Consider the following 27,716-nt stretch of genomic DNA (forward strand, 5'->3'; position numbering starts at 1 on the left):
AAGAGCCCGATTTCTGCTGAGCGCAATTTTAAATTGAAAAACTCCTTTAAAAACAGCCAGATAAAAGATTTGTTCCCCAATCCAGTTTATAGCCTGGCATTTGCCGTGTATGAAATTGAGATCCATTTCAATCCCACGGCACCGAGCGCTGCTGCTTGGGGTGTGCTGGAGCCGCCGGGGCCCTGCTCCCTTCCCTCCGCCGTCTGCCCTGACCTTGGGGACGCCATTTGAACGCTCCACGCTGTGCAGTCATCTGTAAAATTAGTCTATTGCTATTTGCCCACCTCCAAAGAGATACAGTGAAGGTCACTCTTCATGAAATACTTGGAGACTTTCAGGGGAAAACACCTCGTGTCACGTCCACTGGTTTCCGACCGGCACCGAGGCCCTGCTCCTGCAAATCCTCATCACCCATGGAGCCCAGAGGGAGAGACCCCGCTGAGCTGGGGTGTGGCTGAGGTGGGCATTGCTCAGGTCCAGCAACACAATGCTGCTTCTTGGAAACTAAGCTGTATCATCTCAGCAAACAGTTCTGTGTTTTAAGACATCGTTTGACATATTTTACACCTGAAATTACAAAATAAATGGCACAGTGACTGCTGAAACTCTCCGCAATGTTCGTCTTGTAAATGAGAATGAAACTGAAAAATGTTTACTTGGTTCTGCTGGCCATTTCCTCTGGAAACATAAACTGGCCTACGAACTGCAACAGCTCGGCTTGGATCGGTAGGGAAGGCAGCCCTTAAACTGTGGTGTCCCCAGCAGCCATGGAGCCGTGCCATACCTCTGGCTTTGTACCCAGATGTCTGGGATCATCTCTGCAAAGAGGTGCTAATTCCTGCGAATAACCAGCAGCAACTTTAAAAAAGGTGTAAATAGAAATTTTGAATTTCAGAAAAGCCTGCATTATATACAGGGTAAAAAAAAATACTCCAACAGATCTCCTTTGTTATTCAGCATCTTTCAGACCCTTAATTCCAGCTGCCCCAGAAGTGATGTTGAAGGATGCAGCTCGCCCGGGTCCCAGCTCTGCCCAGCGGCACTGGGAGCTGCTGCGCCGCAGCGAAGGCTCATGTGGCCTGGCCCAGGGCACTGAAACACTTGGGGCAAAAGGGAAAAACTGGAAGCAAATGGAGCCGAAACCAGTGCAGGACCACGAACAGGCACCCTGGCACGACGCCAATTCCCCAGTTCCCTCCCACCCCGCACAGACATCACTGTGTCATTAACCTGAGCTTGGCTTTGAACCAGGGCTGTAAGGGTTTATACAAGTAGTAGCTAAAAGGCATTTAATAGAACACTGCAGCCAATAAGCAATGAATTATTTAGAATATTTTACTAAGAATAATTGCTGTTTTTAAAGTGATTTTTTTCCCCCATCCTCCCTGGGGCCTGTAAATGGTATCACAGTAGTAATAATGAGTAAGAAGAAAAAAACTAAAATACAGAGCCACCCAATAGTGGCTGCCTGGGATCAACTAAATCATGATGCAAAGGAGAAACTAAGCATCTCAAATGTGGTTTCAGTCTGTGTTTATTAATTAAAGCAAATACACAACCGCAGACAACAAAGCAAGCGCACTGCCAAGAGCCAGACCCACAGCCCAGCTAGCCCAGGCAGGATGGAGCACACTCTCACACTTCTAATATTTATTATAACTTCCCCCAAATGCTAAAGAGCTGTTCCCCATGCCCTGGGGGGAGCCAGCAGCCAGTGCTGCTATGCCATGTGCAGAGCAGCACCCACAGCATTTGCAGCTCATGCATTATTCAGAGCTGGGAGGCCACGGCCGAGCAGAAGGCTGTTTGGATTTTGTTGGTTTTTTTTTTTTTCTTTTTTTTCAGGGGACATCATGGGGACAGCAAGGCTTCTGCCTGGAGGCCTGATGCCGGTCACTTAACCTGGAGAAATGAAGCAAAGGGCGATGCTCAGCCCCCCCGGCCTGGTCCTGCCCCAGCACTGGGATGCTCTGCCTGCCCTGAGCCCCTCTCCTGCAAACTCAGCAGCAGCTGCTTGCACACGCAGCAGAACGGGTTTATTTATGTGCCATTCCAGGCTGGGAGCGCTGCTGGGAGGGGTACGAGGGATTGGGGATCAGAGAGCAGCTGCCCAAAGATTTAAGAGAGGGGTTACACTGAGCAGGGCTGCTCCTGGCTTTTTTTTTTTTTTTTGCAATTCACTCCTTCCAAACTCCAGGCTGAGAAACCTCTCTTTTCCTTCACAGGTGGGAAGGATGCGCTTCCCTTGGGACACAGGGTCCCACAGAGAAAGGTAAAACAAATTCATCTCCAAAAACTTGGTTCAAAAGCTCTGAGGCCTTTTCCAGTTGCCAGTGCCTCAATTACAAATGTTTCCTCTAATTAACAGTGCCCCACTCCTCCGGTGTCTACTAATGACAAGCCCCAGCCAAAAGACATCGAGCAAGATGCTCTCTATTGATCCCTGCATTGATTTTTTATCCTTTCCCCTGTTGTTATCGTACATGCAAATGGATGGTAATGACTCAATGTTACGAGCGCTCTCTCCAAGTGATGTTTGGGAAAGGCAATTTGGTGCGAGGCCTCACAGGGCTGTGCTCACTCCGCGCCCCCGCTGAGCCCTCTGCTCCCAGCCTCACGCACGGTTCCACTTTTTTCTCCCCAAAACCGTGCCCAAGTGCAGGACCAAACTGAGCACCCTGTGGGGCTCTAATCAGATGGATTAAGAGCATATATTTATTCCTTCCACTGGGTTTACTGGTATCAGAGCTTGCTTTGCCTGGATAAAATAACTTGTTGGGTGATGCAGCGAGGCAGCACAGGAGCACGACCAGAGCTGGGAAGGGAGGTCCTCTCGGGAAGGGGTTTCCTTAAGAAATCAATTAAGGGTCGGTGTTGCATGGGGATGGACAGACACAGCGCAATCAAAGTTAACGGTGAGGGAAATTTGAAGGCAGTTGCATAAAACCCATCGGTTTCAATTCACAGCAGATTCTGGGTGCAGCGTCGGTGGCAAAATGCAGGTAAAGCCTAAATGTTCGGGCAGAGCAAGTAAAATTGCAGAGGGGTGGGGAAAAGTAATCTCCTTTCTTCACCCTTTCTTTTGTATCTTTCCCTGGGACTGGAGGATTTTGCAGTCCTCCCAGGATGCTGGCAAAGCAGTGCTGCACTAAGCCAGCCTCTCGGCTCTTGCAGCTTTCACCATCCTGCACCATGCAGGCAGCACAGCGGCGCACAAGTCGCACACATTACCCAACACGATCGTGTTGACATGAACCAGAAGAAAAAGAAAAAAAAATAGAAGCACCAAATAGATTTTGTTTGAATGTGGTTTAAAAAAAAAAATCCCTTTAACAGATGACCTCGGAGCTTGTGGTAAGGCAGCAAACCCATGAGAGTTCATTCCTTTCCATCCTGTCCAGCTCTGGACAGTTCAGCCAGAAAACCAACAACTAAGGATTTTGTTGGGAAATTCCTGACATTTTTCTCCTCTTTGATGGGCCAGAGGACATCACAAGAACAGCCTTTCCCATGGTGTTTTGGTATTTCTTGTCTGGGAACCATCTCGGTGCAGGAAGGTTGCTGAGCCTCTTCCCATCACCTCCCCAGACAACAAGGGACAGAGCCCACTTTGGTCCCTGGACTGGAAAGCAAGTAACAGAACTTGCTAAACAGCAAGGGATCAGGTTTGGGGCCAACTTTTGTAATGCGTTACAGTGCTGCCTCCCTGCAATGCAGCTGGCTGCTTGGCCAAAAGGAAGCAACCAGGGTCCCGCCCCAGGAGAATTCCCCCTTACAAAAGCTTTGCAGGAAGCCCCAGGTTCTGAGCAGAGGTTTTCCCGACCTTCCTACAACCACGCTCCTCCTGGTCCCTGCCTCCCACCACCATCTGATGCGAGGCTGCTGGAGCCAGCACTGGGTATTTCCCCTCCTGGTCACACAGCCCTGTGCACCAGCCATGGTATTTCGGGAGCACCTGACCCCAAATCTGCCGGGCTAGGAATGAGGCTGCTGCTTACAGTTGCTGTCAATGAGGTTAATGACATTAAATGAGGGTCACTGTGGCATGCCTGAAGTTGTGATTCATGGAAGAGGTCGCCTCTGATGTCCAAACACAAACATCTGAGGAGGAAAAGAAATAAGTAAGAAGTGGGATGGAGGAAACAGGGAGCCCCTGAGGTCTGTACCTGCTGACGGAGCAAAGCTCCTTTTTCCTAGCTCTGCTTGAAAAACATAGAGCTGAAGATGCCAAATGTGCATCACGTTAATCTGATGACTCTCCAAGATGTCTAGACTGCTGTCGGAGCTGATACGAAGCTGGCATTATCCGAGCTCATTGAGCCCTTCTTGCCTTTTTTTTTTTTTTTTTAGTAATAAGATTCTTTTCATATTATGCACTGCTGGAAAGTCCCGTTTGCATGCAGACAGCTGCTGTGTTTATAGACACCATCCAAAATGCAGCTAAACACGACAGCTCGCTTTAAGTGGAGCAGCAGACATTTGTTAAACTGATTTCCAGAGGGATTGCAGAAGCTCTCAACTTTTCTTTTTTTTTTTTGCTATTTTAAAGACAAAGCCTTGTCCTTGTGCAAAGACAAAAGTCCCACATGGAAACGTGCCTCGGGAAGAACCTGGGAGAAAAAAAAAAAATCCTTAAAGCAAAATAACAGCCTGAAAATCAGCATCTCCTGACGATGTTAACCCGAAGGCCAAACACTGAGCTGAACAAGCCGGTCCCGGTGAGTGGCCGAGGGCTCGTCCTCCAAGCACAAGGAGGTCAGCTTGGCTTCAGCGCTGTGCAGACCAAACAACTCAGCTCCTTCCTTTCAGATCCGCAGAGCTAAAATTATAAATAAGGGGGGAATTGCATCAAATCTCTCTACGATTAAAAACAAAATCCTGAACAGCAATTTGGGAGGGTTTCTTTCAGTCAGCTTTTCCCCATTATATTGCAATAGGAGTTATTGTACAGAGGAAAGTGAAGGACGAGGGCATTAATTTGAACACGCATTTCAAATGAAACCCCATTTCCCCCCTGAATGGAAACCTTATACCTAAAGCAAAGAGGTAAGCAATGCTTAAGTCACCAAATGCAGCATTTCAAGCTCTGACACCCAACTTCACCCAAATTCGCTCCTGTGTTTGTCCCACTCCTTTCCATCAGCAACCCCTTGCCCCACTTTAAGCCGGCACCTTGTGCCATGCGCATTTTAGCTCAAAACCACCAAGAAAAAGCAGGGGGCTCGGGATCACAGGCTCCTCTCCTCACGAGCCTTTCCCCACCGCTCATGGAAGCGCGGGGACAGGGGTGGCCCGTGTGGGGAGCCGGGTGCAGCCCTCCCCAGCCCCACTTTCTGGTCTGTGGGGTCCCTTGGAGCGGGGATTTTGCCCCCTCCCTCCAAAAATAACCTCACCCCAAGGGCAGGCTGCGTGGCACAGCCAAGCACACAGTGCCCTCTCCTGCCGGGAGCTGCCGTGTTTTGAACGGCCCCCTCACTCATCTTTTTGCCCTTAAATTGTGAAAATTAATTCCTGGCTTGCTTTCACAACATGCTGGTCACAAAAGGCGACTGAGCTTGACAAAATTGCGGTTTTTTTCCTCGCCAGGTTTCAGGTTCCTGCACCAATCCAGACCCAATCGTGACATCTAGTGGGTAAGAGGCTGAGTGCTTTCCTTGGGTCAAAAAATAAATAAATCATTTTGACTTTCCCACCCATTCCTGCGCCCTGGCAGCAGGAGCCCCTTACGTTTGGGGGTGTCAGCCATGGGGAAGGGATCGCGGCCGCAGGCAGAGCCCAGCTGCTGGGGACGGTGGCACCGTGGGGACAGTGACACCCCAGGCAGCTGCAGCCCTGCGCGAGGGAAAATACCCAAATGCAGTAAGAGGACTCCAGCCCCGTTTTTCGAGCAGCTTCCAGCTGGCCCAAAGGCAAGTGCGCTCACTTTCTGTGATGCTATCTCCTGCAGACCTCCTTATTTATACATGAAAAACAAATGGGGCAATTTGCAATATTTCTGACAAGCCCCAAAGCGTGAAAAGCTCAGCAGTGCGCGTCTTTTCCAGCCCTTCTAGGACAGGGCAACACATTTGCACAAGAACAAGGATCACAAAAAGGCAAACAAAGTATTAAAGTTTAATTAGCTTTTAAAACCAATTTATGAACATTTGCTTTTTATTATTTTGTTTCTGTTTCTCTTTACAAAAAGACCGATATCAAGCAATACAGGACTGCTGCCAAAAGTTGGAAAACTGAGACACCTGAAGCAGGGCAGTCAGTAAGCACCTGGAGCTTCTCGGAGCCAAGGCTGATTTGTGCTGTGCCTCTTTTTTGCAGGTGCAGAGAAAAGTTTTTCTATTATTTCCAATTATACATCTTATTCAGCACAGGAAGTAGTTTGTTCAGAGTTAAAAAGACCAAATGGGATTTGGAAAAAAAAAAAAAAAAAACACAGGAAACTTGTTTTCCTCTTACAGCTGATAAATTAAAAATAAAAGTAGAGATGAGATTACAGGATTCAAAATTCTGCAGTCATTGAAATCCAAGCTGAAAAATAACAGCAAGAGCAAAACATCCAATTCATTAATGGAAAACTAAGATAGCACTAAAGTCAACTTTAGATGCAAAACATGCTGACTACAAGTAGCGCCATTTAATGAGAAAATCAATTAGTGCATTTTTGTTGAGTTCCAGTTTCCAAACATAGCTCAAGACAAATCGTTGTGTAAGAGCCCAGTCCAGAACTGTTTCTTCCATTACATCACAGAGCAGGTGTGGAAGTTCAGTCTGAATAAATGGGTACAAGCAAACAGCTCATATACACGTATGGGGCGAATCTAGCTGTGAAATAACTATAAAATATTTCAAGTTCAGCATAGGTGTTTAAGTGCCAACACGTAATAATTACCAACCAAACAGAATTAAAATATTATCCTAAAGAATGCCTAAAATTATTAAACTTCAGATCCGTCCATCCATCTTGACATCACACACACAGCTCCAACTCCGTCCTGATGATGACAGCGGTTCTCCTGGCTGCTGGTACATCCTCGGGATGTCTTCTCCAGCCCAGCACGAGGGGCCTGTTGAGAGTGAGGCGGCTCAAGCACAGTCCTGGTTTTTACCTTTTCCAACCATTCCAGTGCACACTCATGTCCAGCAGATTGAGAACCACCTGGCTGCATGCGTGGCACAGGCTATTTCGACACCCAAATAGCTGAGGCTGCCAGGAGGTCCCCATGAGCTGCATGCAGATGACTTTTTTTTTTTTTTCTCTTTTCCCAAAGCTGGCAACCAAGCTTGTGTCTACCACTAAGTTAAAGAGGAGAAAGTGCTGATAAACATGGCTTGCAAAAGCAGAGTGCAATTATCATCAGCTTTTGAGTAAAGGAAGCTACGAGCTTTTATCTGGGCAGTAACCCCAAAGCACGTCCCCAGGCAATCTGACATCCTTTTTGGAACAGTCGCAGGTCATCTGTCCGCAGCACAAAGGATGTCCTGCAAAAGGCGAGCTGGGGTACGCCGCTCTCTCTCTCTCAGGGCCCGGCCGCGATGCGCAGAACAGGCGGCTGGCGCCGCACCAGGACCGAGGGAGGCTGCATCCCACAGCTCGCCTGGAGGAACTATTTCAGGCATGTCACATTTTAACCACACATGGCAGCATCTCTGCACTCTGCAGAGAGGTCATCCCGGAGAATCACAAGCTCCATCCGAAGTCAGTCCAAAATAAGAAACAATTTTTCAAAACATCCCAGCTCCATGCAAGCTGAGAGTCTGGAACAGAGTGCTTCCTCTGCCTCTGGGCAAAAAATACACAATGTTTTCCATCGATGATCCTTAATTCGTGAGGAAAGTAATACCAGACATGGCGAAGGTGCATGAAAAACAGGGTGTATGAATAAATGTAAATACAGAGGTGGAGGGGTGGAAAAATCAACGTTATGTGGTGCGGTGCCAGGTTGATGTTACAGTCAGGCTAGGAATCACAGAGGATATGAAACCGCAGCTGCTGCACCCTGATGGGCTCCATGTCCTGCCCCTGCAGCTCGGCAGCCCCCTGCAAAGGGGTTGTTATGGGACTGCCTTCAGAACCAGGCACAGAAAACAGTTTCAAGGTTGAAGAAAATGTTTCTGTTGGCAGGCCCCTCTGCCTTGCCTTCACCCCACCCTCAAAGCAGGCCCCGTGCATCCGCCCTCATGGCAGCTTTTTGCCCTGGGGTCTTCCTCTGTCCCCCCCCCCCAACGTGGCCAGGCCAGCTCATGCACTGATGGCAGGACTCGTCCCAGGGGCAATTTCTTTTCCTCCCAGCTGCCCTGCTATCCTGCCAGCACTGACCTCCAGGAACAAGCAGGGAAGCCGCATCCTCCTCACCCCCTGGTTGTTCTTTGATCAGCATTGACGTTCCTCACGTCGCTCTGGAACAACGCCAGCGCTGGAAGTGAGCTGGCGAGAGGGGCGGCGGGAAGAGGACTCAGTCTGTGCGTCCGTCGTTATCTTTTCACTGCACGTCAGCTCCGAGATAACGTCAGGGTGAGTAAATTAGCAAAAACGCAAAACTAGAAAGAGCTCTATCGTAGGAGTGCCAGCTAGCGCAAGTGTCTGAATCGGTGCTAAGATGCCTAGGAAAGGTGCAGCAGAGGAGCAATCCTTGTGGCAAGCTCCCACTACTCCCCTGCACTTTTCTACATCTCCCTCCTACTGAAGAGATTTCAGAAAAGTGCCTGAATGAGCTCCCAGCTCCTCAGCAAGGAACATACCGCAGCCTTGTGACTAACGATTTTGCTAGGCATGACTGACCATTTAATTCTGCATTTTTCCCCGCTAAGACTGAGGATTTTGACTGGATGCAGCCACGCCCACCCCTCTGAGCTGGTGCTGTGCTCCCCTCTGATGGGCGAGTTTGTGAATGCCGTTTGATTTACCTTCGGCAATGATGCAAGGATGGGGGGCTCTTAGAGGGGAATTTAGGAAGTTTAGTTAATCTGACAATTTCCTGTTACTATCAGAAAGCTGATGAAAAGGTGATAGTCTGTACAAGATCACAGTCTGGCATTTCTTACACCACTTACTTATACCAAGAGACTGAAAATGTGGGGGTTGGGGAGAAAGAATAACTTCCGAAATCATTTGAATGAGTGCCTTAAAATAAGAGACAGTTTCAACTTGTTTGCACATTTGGTCTTCCTTCAGTTACAGCCAGGATATTTCTGTACCGTACCCATTCTCCTGTGAGAATAGGCAGCAAAACCAAACACCCCATATTTATTCCTATCCAGTAGTTTCTGTAGTGGGAACTGAAGCAGGGCTGCGAAGCAGGGCTGAGGAGTGCCCCACATCCCCTTCCCCTCCACATTCTTGCCCTCAAAACATCACACAGAGAGGCCTGGGCCTGCCTCACTCGCAGGGCCGCCATTTGCCTTCCTCACAGGGCCGGCAGGGGCCCAGCGACCTCCGACGACCATGCGATGTTCCTCACAGCCGAGGGGACAGGGAGAGAGCAGCCAACAGCTGGGACTTGTCTCTTTTCTGACCCCTGGAAAGGGGAGCACAGAGTCCTGTGCTTTGCACTGTGAAAAATATATTTTCAATTGTTTTTCTTTGGCTACAGAAATAATCTTCCAGCCCAGGAATGAAACAACTCCATGGTGGGCAGCTCTGCAATGGGCCACCCGCAGATGTCAGTCAAATAACACTGAAAATAGAGAGGGTCGGACAGCAGGAGCAGATCCCAGGGCCGAGAAGCAGCCGAGCACGGCCACTCGAGCCCACATTGTACAAAAAGCAAAACCAGAGCCTGAAACGAGATCCAAGCTCCAGCGAAATGGACTATTTCCAAGTATTTGAAAAGCTTCAGACAGCTGTGGGAAGGAAGAAAACTCTCACAGGCTATGACAAGGCAGAGCGAGAGAGGCACGAAAACAAGTTCCCCCGTGAAACAGAAAAGGCATTGAGGCTCTGGCAGCCCGCAGGGGACGGATGTTGCTGGCTGGGCAGGCGCTCACTGCTCAACAATGTTTGAGGAAAATCCTCCTTCAAGGTACCTGACAGGGCCAAGTCACCCAGAAGACTCCCAAGAAACGAACACAGCCACAGGAGGTGTTTTGGAAGCTCAGGAAAACACAGGACCCATCCCAGGGGACACCAGCAACAGCCATCCTCCCGCCAGCGAGCAGCCAGCAAGCCCCAGCTCCCCGGAGCAGCGCCTGGCCTGCCTGAGGACACTGATGTCCAGGCAGAAGGCGGAGTACGAATCCAGAGTCGCAAGGTAAAGGCTTTAAGAACTGCTTTGTACCGCATGCTACTGCTGCGGGGGCTCCAGGTGCTGCTGCTGCCGTACCACCAGTAACAGCATCCAGGGCCAGCGTTACAGGACAGAGTTAGCAACCGCTTGGTAATTTCAGTCCATTTCTGTGTGACGTGCCTGGGAAACGTCAGAGCACATATAAGATTTTCAGCAGGGCTGTGCAGAGCTCTTGAAAAGCATCTGGTATATTGTGTATTTTTCCCTTTAGCCTTAATCCAATATTAAACGTTTCTCTAAAGAAAAACGTGCTGGGTTCTCAGCAGTGGTGGTAAGCAGTAGGTCGTTATTCTTTACACATTTTAAACCATGAATTTAAAAATCTGAGGAAAGCATTCAGAAGTACTTTCCAGCTTTCTCAGAAGAGAAATTGAATACAGATTTACCCATACCTTGTTATCAAAATAACAACATGGCAGCATTTCCAGGCTCCACTTTCCAAATGTTGCTGTTTTTTCTGTCATGTAGGTAAAAGGAATGAACATTTTAAATACGGCATCATTAGCTATAAACTACAGGTATAAATCATGCAAAATAACTATTTGATTAAAACATAATATGCTTTAACATGCATTTTTCAACAGACAGCATGGAAGTTGTTTAATTTTCCATTACACTTTGCCTTGAACACTGAAAGAGAAAAAAATCCATTAAATCTTTAATTTCCTAAGGAGGTAGTCACCAATTTCTTCTTAGTAAACAAACTGTTCCTAGGTTGTTCACTTTTTTTCTCTTAATTATCATTAAACTCCTCATTAAATTCTGCTTAAATTTTCCCTTGCAGTTCAAGTTGGTATCCTCAGTGTTTCCTTAAATAAGTTGCACTGCTATTTACTGTTAGACTTCTGTAGTACTCTGTAAGGAAATGATTTAAAAAAGCATCTCCCCCAAAATACTGCTTTGGCCATATGCTTATTTGTATTTACTCTAAATTAGGATAAGTAAGGTCAATTGCACCCCCCCCCCCCCCTTTTTAATATGTATATATAACACCATAAACTGGAAAAGTGAGCCCTAGTATCAAGTGCTGAACAGCGAATTCTGACAGAAAACAGGGTATGGACAGACCCGGGTGTTGAAGAGATGACACCAAGAGCCACATCAGACTAAGCATGCACACTCGGGGGCAAGGCCACACCTGCATGTGCTGCAAAATGCTGCATGCTGAAACAGCACTGTGCCACTGCTGCCTCCTCACCCCTCTTCCATCAAAATCACATTGCACAACCCAAGAATTTAAACAGGTGCATAGGGCTGAAGCTCCTTCTAATGCTGGGTAAAGACAATTTAACATTAGATTTCCCTCACAGAAGACAATCTGCCAGTGAGAGCAACTTTGGTGCATTATCTCCTGAAAAAATCAGTATAAAAATGCCATCCTTCTTACACAGGTTAACAAGGGGCATGTAACAGCCCGCTTAGGGGCTGCTAATATTTGTATTTATAGGAACATATGTTTAAGAAAGTAAAAGCTACAGCTTCATTAAAGGGAAAAACCATAATTTATAATGTCCGTCTTTCAAACAGCCTGGAGCAGCGGAACAGAGAGCTGCAGTCAGAGATTAAGGACATGCATTCGAAACTGGGACAGCAGCGCAAGCAGCACAGCCTCGTGGAGATGAAAATGAGGAACGCAGAGAGAGCAAAGGAGGATGCAGAGAGAAGAAACAAAATGCTTCAAAAAGAAATGGAAGAGTTTTTTGAAACCTTTGGGGAAATTAACAAATGGAAATAAACAGGGACTTGTTCAGTTTGAACTTGAGCTCTCTCTGTAGGAGAGAGAAAGCCATATTCTGATCTCAGAAATTAAGAATCTCAGCAGTAAAAACTGGGCTGTTAATTACAAAGCAAGCAGTGATACAAACTTGTGGGCATGCCTTAACTCCATGAACTCTCTGCAGTGCCCTGCTAACACCAAGGATGCTCTCTTTTACCCCTGGAAAAATCTTTCAGACATACTTTGCATTACCCATTCCCAAACCAGCCTACACAGCACAATGGGAAAGCTCCCCGGTATTTTCGGGTTCGCTTGTACTAATGCACCAAGTGGCTGACTTTTTTAATTTCAGGATGTTGTGCTTGCTGGGAGTGTTTTATTAGCCACCTTAGAAGTCACATAGGCGTTAAATGGGCTTTAAGGGTGCTGAGTTTATACCTGCATCCTTAAGTCAGCTGTTTTATTTGGAGACAAATTCGGAGAAATAATGAGACCAAACGTCTCCCCACAGCCCGCAACAGCACTGCCATGTGGCCCTGTGGCTGGGATCCAGAGCTCCAGGGTAAGTCCTGTTCTCTCCCTGAAGGAATTTCCATTCATGGAGGAAGAGGTATCTTGGGCAGCCAAGAGAGTCTCCCTGCAGGACTCCCATAACACGTTAGTCTTAAGACTGCTACTGGTAGACTCCTTCACTCATCTTTGCAGAGCTACCTCTATACACACCATAAACACATTACCTATTTTAATACTAGAGTTTTAATAACTATAGTTTTAATACTTTTTTAAAATAGTTTTAATACTATAGTTTTAATAACTATTTTAATACTTCCCCAGTTACATCAGACAGCTTTACAAAGTGACCAAGAAACCTTATCAGTGTCTTCACGAGAATACTTACCTCTTCAAAAAAATACAATGGAATGATTTTTTTTTTCCAATTTAGCTGTACATCTGCATTTTTCAGTCAGAACAAGATGAAACAACATTGTTAGAGCATTAGGTGAAAAACAAATTATTTCAAAGTCCATATATATGTACAAATATACGCACCCCGTACAGCCAGTAGCTTATCTGCAACTTACAAGGAAGTCTGAAAAACCAATTATGATACTGTTTAAACACAAGGATGTGAATACAGATCTGTCAGTATTACCCAGAAAGGTTCTCCAATTTTGGAAAACAAATTTCAAAATACACTTTTTACTTGGCAGTGAAACCAAGTGCTGTTAACGTGTCCAAATGTTACAGCTGATCAGGAGAAAGCAGCTCCAAACAGTGTCTTAAGCTGATATTAATTTACTTTTCATACTCATACTTTCTGGTTAACTGAAAACTGAAGTGTAAATGAAACATCATGTTTTATAAAACTAAGAACATATTCTTTCAGTTAGATAAAACATTCCACTTCAACACAGGAAGAATCAAGAAAGAACACACAGCTGTAGTAAATAAAACAAACTGCTCAAATTGTTTAAGTATACATATTTATTTGTAATTTTACAGTGGCTTTAGTACTGTTTTACGATAAGTTTTTTGGAGAAAAAAAGCATCAGAACAAGGCTTTAACTAGCACTTCAGAACTAGTTATTGACAGCTTTCCTTATGAAATTCTAGTTTCCTTAAAAAAATCAATCCAAAAAAACAAGGAAGCATGACTGCTGCCCATGAAACAAAAAAATACTGTCTAGTCATCCTGAAAACAAAGTCCAGCATCAGCCAAAATAGCCACTGCATTTAAGGGAACACGTTCCTATTGCACAAGCTTAAAGAATGAGATATGACAATCAAAGCCTAATTTCATACGCAGAAGAGGCCACATGTATCTATATAATTAGACTTCAAAGCACATCTTTCTTCTGAAATTATATACCATATCATAACTAATATTAAGGCCATAAAATCAGAACACTGTAACAAGTGATAGGGCTTGATGCTACTTTTTGTGACATTTGGTAAACAGAAGGTGGAAAAGAGGGCCAAAACAAGACATACAAAGCATCTCATAGGGAGTTAAAGGCATTTCAAAAAAGTTCTCAAAGAACTGAAGTGGGAGGGAGGGTGGTTATTTTAAGTGATCAGGAAAAATTGGATTTCAATACAAATAACTCAAGGAGCCCATTATACTCTTTAATAGCATGTGTTCTGGAGCAAACTACGTAATATATTCTCTGGATTTAACATTTGCATTTGTACAAAACAGTTCATTAATTCCATTTGTTATTCTCTCTTTAAAATAGACGAAAATTCTTATAATCTTTATAAGTTATCTTAATGACCAGATAAGGCTTCACTGTACTGGGTTAACTAAACACAAGTATCTCTGATTTGCCCTTATTTAGGTATCTTAATTACACTAAACTAAAACCACCTGTGGGACCCAGCATGTCATGCAATTTAAAGAAAGGGATTGTAGTTATGCATTGCTAACTTTTCTAACCATGTTCATTTTATTAGTGTATAAATCACCTGAAATCAATAGCTCCAAAGAAGCAGTAACTGGAATTTTACATACTCTACTTTTGGAAAAATCGGGAATCTGACGAACCTAAAAATGTACATGAGTAGTTTTATAAAGTTTGGTTTGCCACAATTTAAGAAAATATAGGTATCAAAAACAGACAAATACATTGCTAACCATCTGTTACATTTTCTTTTAAAAAATTAGCACCAATTTAAGCATCTGAATTCATAGAAAAGCTAGTGACACACATGGTTTTTCAAAAAAGTTTTTCCCAGTAGAAGACAATACAATAGCACATGTTCATGGGTATTAAACTAGCTTTGCTATCGTTAACAAATATGACTACTGTTTCAGGTAGTGGACATAAAATGTGGTTCTTACGTGACTGCTTTCTTCTCTGCTTTCGTTATCCTAAGAAACCATGGAGTGCTGAACTAAAGACCCAGCCTGGGAAACGAACTCACATACTTAAACAAGTACGCCATAGGAGGCACCAAGCTTTCAGACTAGTATTTTAGAGACGCTGTCTTCCTATGGTATCCTCATAGTATCTGTAACGGTGGAGTCCCAGTGTAAGCAGATGTTCTGGCCTCACCACAGCATATACATCTAGCTTAGGATGAATAGCGTAATGTTAATAAAAGATAGCTAGCTGATCTTGCTACATGACAGACTTCTGCGTTTCTTTATATCATAGATGCCTAAGTAGTCACACTGCTATTCAAGTCACCCTACAGCCGTTTAAGTAGGGGATGCTTCTCAAACGATCTCGTATTGTGTGTTAAATTTCAGTTAAATTTTAAATTTCAGAATCTCAAAGTTCACATCTCTCAAAGAAGGCTTATGTTTAAAGGAAAATGCTGATCAAAGCTATCAGATCAAAAGACTGCAACCAAATTTGAATACATCTGATCTTTTGTCATTCCTTTTAACACCATATACTGGTTGTATTCGGAAGAATCCTAAAGTGCTTCAAACCCAGCAATTAATAAAGTTGATTTCTGTTGTGCAAAACTGCAAGCACCTTTTCAAAAAATAAGCAGCAACATCAAGGAATAAGAACTTAAATATTTAAATTTTTTTTTTTTTTTAATTATTGGACCAAAATAATTTGTCATATTTTCAGTAACAAATTGCAGAAGACTATATTATTTTAATTTTATACTGGACTTCTTATACACATATTTCTTTGAAATAGCGGACCCAGGTAAATTTATATCAACAAAGCAAGGCTATAGGATTGAAATCCAACAAATAAAATTCTAGCTACAAAAATAGTCATTTAATAAAACACAAACAGAGGTGATGATCTTCTCTTCACCTTCCTCCAACACTAATATGAGAAAAGATGGCTTACTTAAAACATTAGTTTAGCTCCAGACGTTTTAGCATGCAGTGGGCAAAAAATAAAACTGATTTGATAAGTTGTGTAATAAGCTTTTAGAACATTACTAATTACTCATGTAATAGACAATCTAAGATATATGGAAAATAATGAGGCAGAATACATTTTTTGTCATACTTCATGTTGAAAAAAATCAAAGACACTGTGGAAAAGCAAAGAAGTTACTAGATTCATTTATAGGAACTTAAGTCCAAATTCTGCATCTGGGTGCACGTGTCCCTGGATCAAAACTAGTTTTGAGCAGGAATTACACAATACACATCCCAGGAAAGAATTTGGTTCCCAGTATACAGTATCACTAAGTTTAGCATCAAGCCCTGATAGAATCCATATGACGTATGTAGAATATACAGACAAAGGCTGGTCAGCATTTACCCCTCACCACACTAAGTACTTCCATTTCAAGACTCACTATTCAAATGAAACGCTCCACACAAACTGTATTGCTGCAAGACTGAACCTGTATTCAAAAACAGCATTACGCTCAGTAAAGATTTGTCTGCACTTCAGCATCTGAACTTCCAGTGCAGACCAAACGGGAGGATTGCACTTCTGCCACAAAAGGCTCATTTACCCAGTTCTTGGAAGCCCAGTGTGTAAGCTTTTTGAATGTCTGAATCCTATTTCATTTGTAAAATTATAATTTTAAGCCAAATACAATCTAAAAAGGAAACCGATTCAGCATTATGATTTAGAAATTGAGGTCTTTCCTTTAGGAAAGAAAAATAAAACATATGGAATTACTTCCCCCCCACACACTTAGTTTTTAATAAACATATGTGCACTCTGTTAGGACTTTGAAAGACAAAAAATGATAGTCCTCTAGTCCCTAACAGTCTTAACAACCAACCAGTTAATTCTGAGTTAAGGTTCAGTTTAATTTTCATTATTTTGACAAGGAAATGCAAACCCTTACCAGAAACAAGATAAAGCTTCACAGGCTGTTTGCAAACACTAGTTTCCAGTCAGACTCGTTTGTATAGTAAAATCTGTGCAGACAAAACCTTAATTTTGACATTCATTACTCGTGTTTTTGTCATTTTCCATTAAATAAAATGAAGCTTGTCATATCACACTGTTTCCTCAAAGCACACTTACAGGCTGCTTATCCAGATTTCAAAAAGCCAGGTTTCTCTAAGAGTGGTGGTTTTCTGTTTGGTTGTGTTTTTTTTTTTAATTGGATTTTGTTTTTTTGAGGAAAAACGATGTGAGCACAGAACATTTTAAAACATACTCCATTTCTGCAATGCCATTCAGCTACTCAGTGTTCATATATCTAACAATGTTTCTGGTAAATAATCTGATTGATAGCCATAGATCCCTCATTTTAGTTGTTTTTCAGGTGAGCAGTTAAGATTAGAGATTGCATCTATGTTGACTGCCACTTCTTTTTAGTCATATTTTATAAATTGTTTATGCATACTGCAGTAGTGTTAACACAAAGTCTCTCATACAGAAAACTAACATTCATGTTTACAAAACTGAGCAGGTTTCTAATATATATGTATATATACACACACATATTCTTAGTCTTTAAATACATATAAATATTTATAAAAGCCAAAGTGCAAAAAAATGGTCAACTGTATCACTTTACATACATGATTTTAGCATTAGGAATAAAAGTGATTATATTGCACACCAAACTTTCTAAACTTTTAAACCCCTGTCAAGATACATGTGCATTTTACTTTCCATCAATAATGAGGTTCTCACAGCATCAACAACCATTTCACAGATGTGGCACTGAACTTAATCTGCAGTCAGGAATACAACTAATATGTATAAAGTCTGCATGCAGTGCATTTATAGTCTATATGTGCACACTGAAACAGCATGGGAGCTTTAGCATGCATCTATTCTGCATGCGTTTTGCTGAATATAATCTGCCTTCTCTGAGAACTGGACGTTTATTCAGGTTATTAGCAGTTTGTTTTTAACTTATGCGGGAATCAAAATCCACAACATTCACACTTTTCATTTCATGCATGTTTTGAAGGCAGTTAACATTTTGGTAAAATTTAGAAGCTTCAAAGTATGACACAGCAAGAAGCCATTAAAAACATACGGTATGAAATGGCTTTTCCTACAAACAATAAGATTTACAAGGAAAGTCAATCTCAGGGCTTATTTTGTTCAAAGGTTACATATTTGATATAACAGTATATATTAGAAGGTCAGATAACAGTTCAAATCCTGGGGATATGGCAGTTCTGTGTTTAAAAAACAAACACACGCACACACAACATTAAAAGACGATTTGAATCACAGAGTAATTTGGGTTGGGAGAGACCTGGAGGCCATCTGGTCCAACCAGCCCAGCGCTGAGCAGCCCAAGTCCAATATGAAAAACTCAACTCTGAGAATATCCAAAAGACATGAAAAGTATTTGTTGCATTAAATCTTCTGAAGTAATAAATGTTAAAATGATGAATGTAGAGTACAGTGCAACTTCACTTGAAAAAGCTAAAAATAAATCTTGAAAAATGAAATCCAGTAGATGACTTCCATAGTGAATCAAGAATATAAAAATACTCAGTGATAATTAAAAACAGATCTAGAGTAAAGCAGAAAAAGGTATAGCCAATTACCATGCAGGTAAATTTGACAAATTTGCTTCGCAGTTGTTTTAGCAGTAGATTTAAAACTGCTGGAAACCTTAGTCCCTCGTGTCCATATAAAGAAAAAAGCTTTTTCATAAAAGTGTAACGTGAAATATATAAACTGCTGTATACTGCTACATTCAGAGACTTAAGAAAAAGTCTTCTAAAAAAGTAGGCAGAAATTTTGCATGGCCAATCTGAGATTGTTTGTACAATACTATTTTTAAAGAGAATGCTAATGCCATTGTCAGAAAAGTCACTTCTTTATAAAGTACTATCAGCTTAACACCACTATGTAATTGATAACTTTTGAATATATTACTGTGGACAATCAACAAAGCATAGTTAGCTTTTGCAATCAAACCCTTAGTTTTCTTTTTGGTTTCACTCCATAGTGGCTGCATCTTTTGGTAGGCTAAAAAGGAAGGGGGGGAGGATTACAAGTAGTCCAAAATCAGTAATATTACTTTTGAAAAGGTGTCTTTAATAGTTTTAACTGGCACAAATAACAAGGATTAAAAAGAAAAGAAGAAAAAAAAGAATAGCAACCTGTACTGTATTGCTATATGGTAAAAGGTATTTTAGATTTATTTTTTTCCAGTAACAAAAACAGAATAAAAGTGTACCATCAGTATCCAAAGAAACTAAGGCATCCATAGGTTTAAAACAAAACAACAACAAAAAAAAGCCCTCAATATCCTACAATTAAAACTTTTTTTTTTTTAAATAAAAAGTTCATAATTCCAGATGAAAATTCTGAAGTTAACATCTTCAGTACTACATTGAATTTTCCTTTTCTGAGACAGTGAAATATTTTTGCTACACCAAATTAAGCTATTTAAAAAACACATGGATACAATTTAACAAAAACAATTTTGGCATAAAGTTACTGCTTTTCAAATCTTAAGGTCAGAAACAAGGGACACTTGTCTTTTACAAGAACATACTAGACATGTCAGTAACGCAGTGGCTAGCTGCACAAGTATATTTTGTAAGTGCTCTTTTTAATTCAAGTCAGCAGTATCTGAATCAACAGCTAAATACAATGCCTTTAGGAAAGTGGTGTTTTACCTCATCTTGGACATCTATTACTATTATAGTTATATAGTTTAATCATACACACATGCACACAAGATCCTTTAGCAAAATTTTACACACCTGTGCACTCTAAAGTGAATGTGCACAAATTCACAAGTGTGTAGCATCTGGTAATTTAAGCCCTACTCTACTGCAAACATTTGCTAAGAATTCAACATACTGTGCAGGCAGTGTTTGTATTATACGATTCTGAAAACTGCATTGACAAGCCTGTATTGAAACAGCAAATAAGCTCCTCCCCTCTGACACAGAAAATATATATGTATTAAATATATTATTTTTTCCTCTCCAGTAGGAAATCGAGAGGTTTTCCTAATTTGGGAATAGAACTAAATTCAATTAAGTAAATACTTAAACTTAATTGTCAAATGACTTAAAGCTACTACATTTGTTTCCTTAATTACTCTCTAGATAGAATGGACCCATTAAAAAATGGAAAACATTTATGCAGCTCTTTTTCAGGCCACTTAGGCTGCAAGTCTCTCCAATTCACCTGTCCTTTTATCAGAGTTTGCACTGAATGAAAAGCACAGATATAATTTCCTTTTCTGTTTGTTTTTGTTAAAGGACCAGTATTGCAAGACAGAATGTACAGAACAATTTAGCACTCTCCCCTCTTTTAACAGGCACAACTTCACAGAGAAGTCACTCATCCTTAAGATTGAACTAAGCCACTGTGTATCTTCCATCCGCTTCAGTTTAAATAACTGAAAAGAACATCAGAGACATATTCATTGGTGAAATATGAAGGGATGGCTACATTCTTTAAACTTCACAATTTTCTCTTCTACAAGAAGATAGACAGTATTATCAGGAAGCGAAGATAGAAAGGGCTCAATAAAAAAGTGCTATACGTAAAAATAACTGCCCTTTAAATATGGTACTGAGTGCTCAATATGTGAATTAAGACTTACACACAACACTCCAGTAGTTAAATAAAGCAAACTGCCATAGTCACACGTTAAAACAAACTTCATAGACACTATACATTCAAAAAACCTACTAATGAGCAATACTGTACTAAAATGTAAACAACCATTGATGTCACAAAAGCCTGCCAGTTGGTACTGAAGATTCATGAACCCATTTAAGAGAAGTTATTGGTTAAAAGTCTATTATAACTGCTCACCTGAAATAGGCTGAAACAAAAGAAAAGCCTATTATAGTGTCTAAATTTAATTTTTTTGTTGTTCCTTAGACATTGATTTACTTTTAAGTTCTACAACATTAAGCAGGCAGTTTCCTAACAACTGAGTAAAAATAAAAACAGGCATTATTTCAGTAGAACATGCAGAACATGGAGTTTTTCTAGTTTTGTTCCATTAACTTACAAGCAATTCAGGCCCAATGGAAGCGAGAGTTCTTTTTCCAAAGTTAAGTCTGCAATCCTGGCTGATCATCGGCATCCTTCAAGGGGTCCTGTCAAGGCATCGAGGCTGCTGTCTGTATCTGAAGCCAATGTTTGCTCTGTTGACATGGATGAAATGTCATTGATAGATGATGACTGGGAAGGACTGGTGTTGCTATTCACTGCTGCATCTGTGCTAAGTAAACCAAACATAATAAAATCTGAGGCAAGACAATATTGCAAGTACAAATAATCCCACTTCTAGGCTCCGAGCATCATTTTCCCTAGCGAAATTCTTAGAAAATAACAAATCAATAAACAGTAGAAAAGCAAGCACTAAGTTTCCTAACATGCAAAACCTGAAGTGAATATCCAGGAGGAAAAAAAAAAAAAAAAGAGGCAACATAAGATTTTGTTCCCTAGTGGCACAAATATCAAGAAATCTAGGTATAGTTAATAAGAGATAGTACAACTCCAATTACTGAACCAAGAGAACAGCAGCAAACATCAAGGCTTCAATTGTGGACAAATACTTTGTACTATTAGCTGTTTTAAAGTAAGGAGCTCTAAAGATGTTTAACCCTGCATGAAATGTACGCATTCACACAAAGAAAAAACATTCAGCACAAAAGGTATCTGTGTAACAGTTGATGTAACATGTCATCAATTGTTTCTTTTGATGCTTAACACTTGGCCAGAGCATGTTGAACACCCAGATGTTTTCCTACAACTTATTTCATAAAAATGAAATACGACTGTACATGGATCTCCAAAGTCTGATCAGAATCCTTGTCTTTAAGAACAGAATTTTTGCCTACCTGGAGTAAGTAGGATTTTTTCACTTCTCTAGTCCACCAGATCAGCCCTACACAGCATAGTTATAGAAGAGCTACTGAAACAATGACTAACCTGAGGGCTGATCTTTTACCACACCATTCTTGCTCCTTTCTTCCCAATCCATTACTTCTTTGTATATTAACTCTTATGAGAGGAAGGTGGGAGGAATGAGAGAAGAGAGAGAAAAAACATTGTAAGATCAGTTTATAAATACATAAAGGTACAATTAAATGGTTATGGGTCAGCCTAAGTACAACTGTAAAGGCCTTTTATTTTTTTTAAAGGCCTATTAACATAATTAGAGAATCCTACATATTTTCTTTATGTATCACAGAAAGACACTAAGCATGTGCCAAAATCAGTATTTTACAAACAGAATAGCTGTCATCCCACCTCAAAATATTACATAGATACCTACAACGCACTAATATTAATTGCGAATAAATGCATAAATAAATCAAATTTGTATTTAAAATATCATGCAGATAATCCCCCGTGGAAATTTTAGTTTGACATCAACAAACATCTGTTCTTGAAGAACATGACATGTTCTTGGTGTCCCATCAGGTACACCAAGTTACACCTTCACTTAACACAGTGTGCATATCCACAGGCATAATGAAACCAGGAGTAACAACATTTAAATAGATTAAGACCCCTCTAATTCTGAGTAATAACCAAATGGATTCCGTTTGATTTGTTTCTCTTTCAGAGCATTTTCTATCAAAAAAACAATCATTGGGATTACAAACACTTTAACAACAAAATACTCAAGGGAAAGCAAGAAGAAAATGAAAACTGACATTCTGGTGAACAGGCTTCAGAATGTTACATGTATGTGTACATACATGCATATATATTATTTCCAAAAATAGTACATTTTTCCATTGATTTCTTTTCATACTGGCGTAAGTAGTACTGCATATTTTGAATAGTGGGTTCCAGTTACACAATCCAACACACATGTACTGTGAGCTGTCATCAATAACCTAAGTTATTACAGTAAATTTCGTTGGTCATGCTCGCTTTTTTACCTTTCCATTCTTCAATTGCATGTTCTCTTTCTTCCAATTGTGCATCATAGATTTGGGGTGGAGGCTACAACGAAAAGAAAGTCTGTAATTTACCTACTACATATGGCCTACACAATCAATGATAGCAAGAAAACTAAAAACCATCTTCTTAGCCATTTGTTACCTTTCTCTTTGGCAGTCTATCCCCTGTATCTCAAAATTACATTCATTTTATATCTCCAGAATTTAAGTCCTACCTCCCACTGAAATGCTGTTTAAAAGCATCAATTAGAAATTAAACTTTTCATAAGGCTTGATGGGGCCTCTGAGCAAGCCCACTATTCAAAATGCACTAGCTTGCCACCACGTAGGCAACTCTTTCCATAAAGGGAACTATTATATCAATTCCACTTCAGGTGGTTTGTTGATCTGAATGCTTTACATGCAACTTTCACTAGTTAAAATATGAGTTCAAAGTATGTTCTCGACTCAAACTAAAGATATTCTTTAAAATTATTAAACTGATATCTTAAAATTTATTTTCAATGCAAACTTACAGCTTCTGCTTCAGCTGGGTCATACCAGACAGTAATATAAGGATGACGTAAGGCTTCATCTACAGAAATTCTCTTGTCTGGATCTACTACAAGCATTTTTGATAATAAATCTCTAGCTTGGCTGGCTAAAAAGTAAAAAATAAAAAAAAAAACAGATAAAAGAGCTGTAGATTTTTAACACATGACAAAATGCGTACTGGGAACAGAAAACACAAACAGATTTCTTAATCATCTAAGCCTTTCAACAAGTTCCATTTGTTGGTGACATGAGAATACTTAACTTTTAATCCTGTGGGGTTAAATAGGTCTCAGTGAACACTGCCTATTTTATTTTATTTTATTTTTTTAAGTACTAAAGCTCCACATTTTGCTAAATACACAGAAACATTAACCTGCACTATCAGAACAGGCTCAGAGACGCAAGCTTTCTTATACTGGTACAGATTTCTTTCAAAATGAGGTCACAATCCTCTAGTGTAAATGTTATTCTACTGTAATCCAAAGCATAAACCCTGCATCTGACATCAACCAAACTCAGTTTTGAACAGTCATGTTGTTGCACGGGTCACAGGTTTTGTCATTAACTACTGAACTTAAAATACATTTGTAAATGCACAGTAAGTTGCTATTCATTGTTGCAGAGTCACTGTATTGACATTTTTTTAAATGAATGATCATTGTAATACTATAAAATACACTACAAGTTATTTTGCATTAAAACTTATTGTCTGTCCATAGACTAAGATAATAGGTGTATATATATTTATTACACATGTTGCAGACATTTTAAATTAAAATCTTGAAAAGGAGAAAAAAGTTTGCCTTACTTTTTAACTTGTCACGATCAGATTCTGATGGAAATATCCAGTCTGGGAAGAGCTCTTCAAATTTAATACCAGGATATTTGGGCCTGTTTTCTACATAATTCCTCACTGTAGGCTGTAGTTTCTTCATGAAGTCCGCTGACGGTGTTCCTAATTGTTCAATAACTTTATTCCACTGATCAATATCTGCACCATATCTTTAGGAAAATCAGCTGAAGAATTTGAAGTCTGCACTACACAGAAATATCATTTACAGAAATCTGAAAAGTTGAAAACTTGAACAAATGACAAAAAATAAGAACTTCATTCTAAGATCAATAACATTCTGAACTGCCATGCAAAAAGCTACATTGACAAAAATCTAAAATTTAGGGCTTTGTAAGACAGACTAGAAATGCTGCACAATGTATTATTCTTAAATATCTTTTGCTAATTAATAGCTATTGGCCAGTTTTGAAAACAGTAAAGTCAAAAAGAAGCTTCACTTGGTACTTATACCCATAACAAAACAACTACAGGGACAGAAAAGAAAAGCTGCTGTTGAATCTTCCAAAGTACACAATATTATCACATGGAATATTTTTGAAAGTAAGGAAATATATGTTTTTTAAAAAGCACAAAGCACAAATACATCACATTCTTCAAAGTAAGGAATTTTGTGCCTATGTCATGAGGAAATTAGGCTTCACATTGTGGGAGTTTCTTTCTGTTTGTTTTTGTTCATTTGGTTGCTTTTTATTTTCAACTTTGGAAGTTTGAAAAGGTTCTAAAAAGTGAATCCAGATTTCTGTATGTTTTTTATATAATTAAACCAAAAGAACCTCCTAATCAAAGACTACTGATTTTAAATGCAGATTCTAAATATTTCTTAGGAATTGGATTTACATACTACCAATTGAAAACGTGCCTCAAATTACTTTTGGACTGCCCTTCTTTCATCTAGAGGTATTTTCTCTAGACTTGGTGAAACATGTTACAGATAAACTAGAGCCTTCTCTGAGCGAGCCTAGTCAGAACAAAGCTCTTTCACACTGAGAAGACATACTGTGTTAATTCTGTACAAGTATGTAAAAGACATAAGTATCAGCAATACTAATACAGTAAGTTTACTCAGACCTACACTTCACATTTTTCTGATCAAAAGAATGTGCAATTCCAGCAGAGTCTAAGCATCGACCTTTATATATAAATTCATTATCTATCATTTCAACCTATCCATCCTCATACATATTTTCTACCAAAATATGTTAGCTGCACTTAGAATTAAAGTATTTATAAAACACTGAAGCGCTTTCATTTCAGTTAGTGCACCAGAAATACAACTAGAAATATATGCATTGTCACTGCTTCATGCTAAAACTACAGATGCAAAGATTGAAAATTTTATTTGCTTTCTCAATACATTCCAATGGAAAAACAATATTAAAATAAAAATTCAAGTCAGTATTGACTTTCATGCTAAAAACAAAGCACATACAAGGCAAGTTTTGACATACACCAGGAAATTTTGTTTTGAGTTGGAAAACTAATTTCTGCACGAACTCCACCAATCCAGCTTCAAGAAGGTTTTTTTCTGAGTAATAGTAGTCTGGTTAGCCAGCTAACCAAATTAAAGTCCACTCTATTGTGGTTTCAGGGTGGGGGTATGGACAATGATGACTAAATATCCTACTTCAGTAATAAAAACAATGGAAAAAAATGGAAAAAAAATCCCCAACACAGAGTTGGACATTAAATAAGCTATGCCCATTGTTAGAAACCCATCAGGGAGAAAACCTTAATTTCACTGTAAAGCATGCAGAGCATCCTACGAATAACCTTGCAACCTGCAGACAGAAGTCAGCTGTAAGTCAAGTAAGTAACCTTCCTGGTCAAGTAAGTAACCTCAAGGTCAAAAGTAACCCAGAACACTTTAGTCCATACCAAGTGTGCCTGCCTACTTTGTCAGTCTGGAAAAAGAGAAGTTGAAAACAGAACCCTTATTAAAATTATAATAAAGCACAATTTTCCCCCAAGAAATCATGACTATGACCTCATGCTTTTTCCATCAGTCAGGCAGTTTCTTTCACCACCTGGGTAGCAAGAGCATTAAAAACATTCTCTGGTGCTGCTATGCTTTCCATTATTTCATCTTTGGTATGTACGTTGCATAGTTTTTCTACATTTTTCATCTCCAACGCAATAGCAACTGCCAGCCACTCGGGTCAGTCTATACTCTCAGCACCCGTCAGGAGCAGGCTCAGCCCATCCATCGCTCTGACAACGTGGAGCATCTCAGCCCAACCAGGGCACTGCTGCAATTCCCTGAGCAACCCCTGTCGGGATACAAACTACTAGATCTAAGAGCAGGTTCTCCTAAAGACAGTCAAGGGCACATCATTAGGCAAGGTACTGAAACTGGCCCTGCTCTAAATACCCAAATACTATGACGTTTCAAAACTTAAGTCAAAAAACGTTTTGTAAAAGGGAAAATTTCACGGCCATGCACACTAGCATCCCCCATAAACCACACAGTCAAAACAGTCTTGCAGCTGCAGCTAAACAAAAATGACGATCTGAAACTTTTCCAGACTGATAGCTGCTTAAGTCAACAACATGAATAGTTGTCAGTATTTCACGTTAAAAGGAACCGAAAGTCTTATCAGAAGAAAAAATACTCTACGCTCAGCTATGCATTCTGGTAAGATAGAAGGGGAGACTCCTTGAAATATAGGCTGGTGGAGCTTCAGAGAACCACAGATGATAATCCTCATATTCAAAAATATGGACAAAATTTCCTTCATTTATCATGAATGAATCAAAATAGCCCATGCTGACATGCAGGTGAAAGACATATAACATACATGAAGAATTGTGTTAGGTTGGTCTGAAGGCTTTGAAAGGTAAAACAATAAATATAGAAAGAAAGAAATATGGAAAACAGACTTGTTTAACAATTAATCATTTATGCTACTAAATAATGCATGATCAACTGCTGAAGATTAGTGTCATGAAAAATTAGTATTCAAATTTAAACTACCCCTCTATAAGGTACAGAGGTTAATCTTATAAAAAGATTATGTGAATGTATATTTGATATTCAAAGTGGCAGACCCAACATTTACTTGCTGACAAGAAAAAAATATTATACCTTCTTCAAAAATGTTGGTCCTCAAGTAGCTAGGGCTTCTTAAGGCCTACAGCCACAAGTGGCAATTGTGGTTTAATTACATCTTCTGCTTTCTATATATTTACTGATAAACTTGGAACGTCTAGTCCTACAACACTACTACTTCACAAGACAATTCTTTATAAAGAAGAAGAGAATTGTTTTCACTCCATTTTTTTTAAATTGGAACTTGATAACGAGTCAAGTGTTTTAAATTTTGTTTCTAGGGAAATACTTTGAAATGCATCAAATTCTTCAAAGAACATGCATTCGATTAAATGATCATTTTTGTTCACTTAACACAGCATAAGGGCTTGTCTCTGATCCACTGTTCTTGAGATTTCCAAACTAAGGCATATACAAAAATATATGGCTTTAATACAGAAAAATTTCCTGTAATTACTATCATAGAAGAAAGCACAATT

At 40.2% G+C, this 27,716-nt stretch overlaps 1 protein-coding gene and 1 long non-coding RNA gene across 5 annotated transcripts in view; both read right to left on the reverse strand.

Moving 5' to 3' along the window:
• Nucleotides 1-6,096: 6,096 nt before the first annotated feature.
• On the reverse strand, nt 6,097-8,811 carry LOC118254986 (uncharacterized). The gene is made up of 2 exons (XR_004780829.2): nt 8,315-8,811; nt 6,097-8,035 (listed from the first exon to the last, which is right to left on the reverse strand). It is a non-coding gene; the product is annotated as an uncharacterized LOC118254986 (long non-coding RNA).
• Nucleotides 8,812-13,464: 4,653 nt separating this feature from the next.
• The window catches only part of MAPK9 (mitogen-activated protein kinase 9), a 28,078-nt gene continuing 13,826 nt past the window's right edge, over nt 13,465-27,716 (reverse strand). For 2 of the 4 annotated variants that reach the window (XM_035560573.2, XM_035560574.2), the window contains exons 8-12: nt 24,147-24,329; nt 23,320-23,444; nt 22,784-22,847; nt 21,822-21,893; nt 13,465-21,103 (exon numbers count right to left, since the gene is read on the reverse strand). In XM_035560573.2, coding sequence (XP_035416466.1) covers nt 20,961-21,103; nt 21,822-21,893; nt 22,784-22,847; nt 23,320-23,444; nt 24,147-24,329 — 587 coding nt within the window. In that variant the 3' untranslated portion in view covers nt 13,465-20,960. Of the gene's footprint in view, nt 21,109-21,821; nt 21,894-22,783; nt 22,848-23,319; nt 23,445-24,146; nt 24,330-27,716 lie in introns of all 4 variants that reach the window. The other 2 variants (XM_035560577.2, XM_035560576.2) reach the window with 2 other exon arrangements.

This window comes from Cygnus atratus, chromosome 14 (genome assembly GCF_013377495.2).
Source record: "Cygnus atratus isolate AKBS03 ecotype Queensland, Australia chromosome 14, CAtr_DNAZoo_HiC_assembly, whole genome shotgun sequence".
Taxonomy (NCBI): Eukaryota; Metazoa; Chordata; class Aves; order Anseriformes; family Anatidae; genus Cygnus; species Cygnus atratus.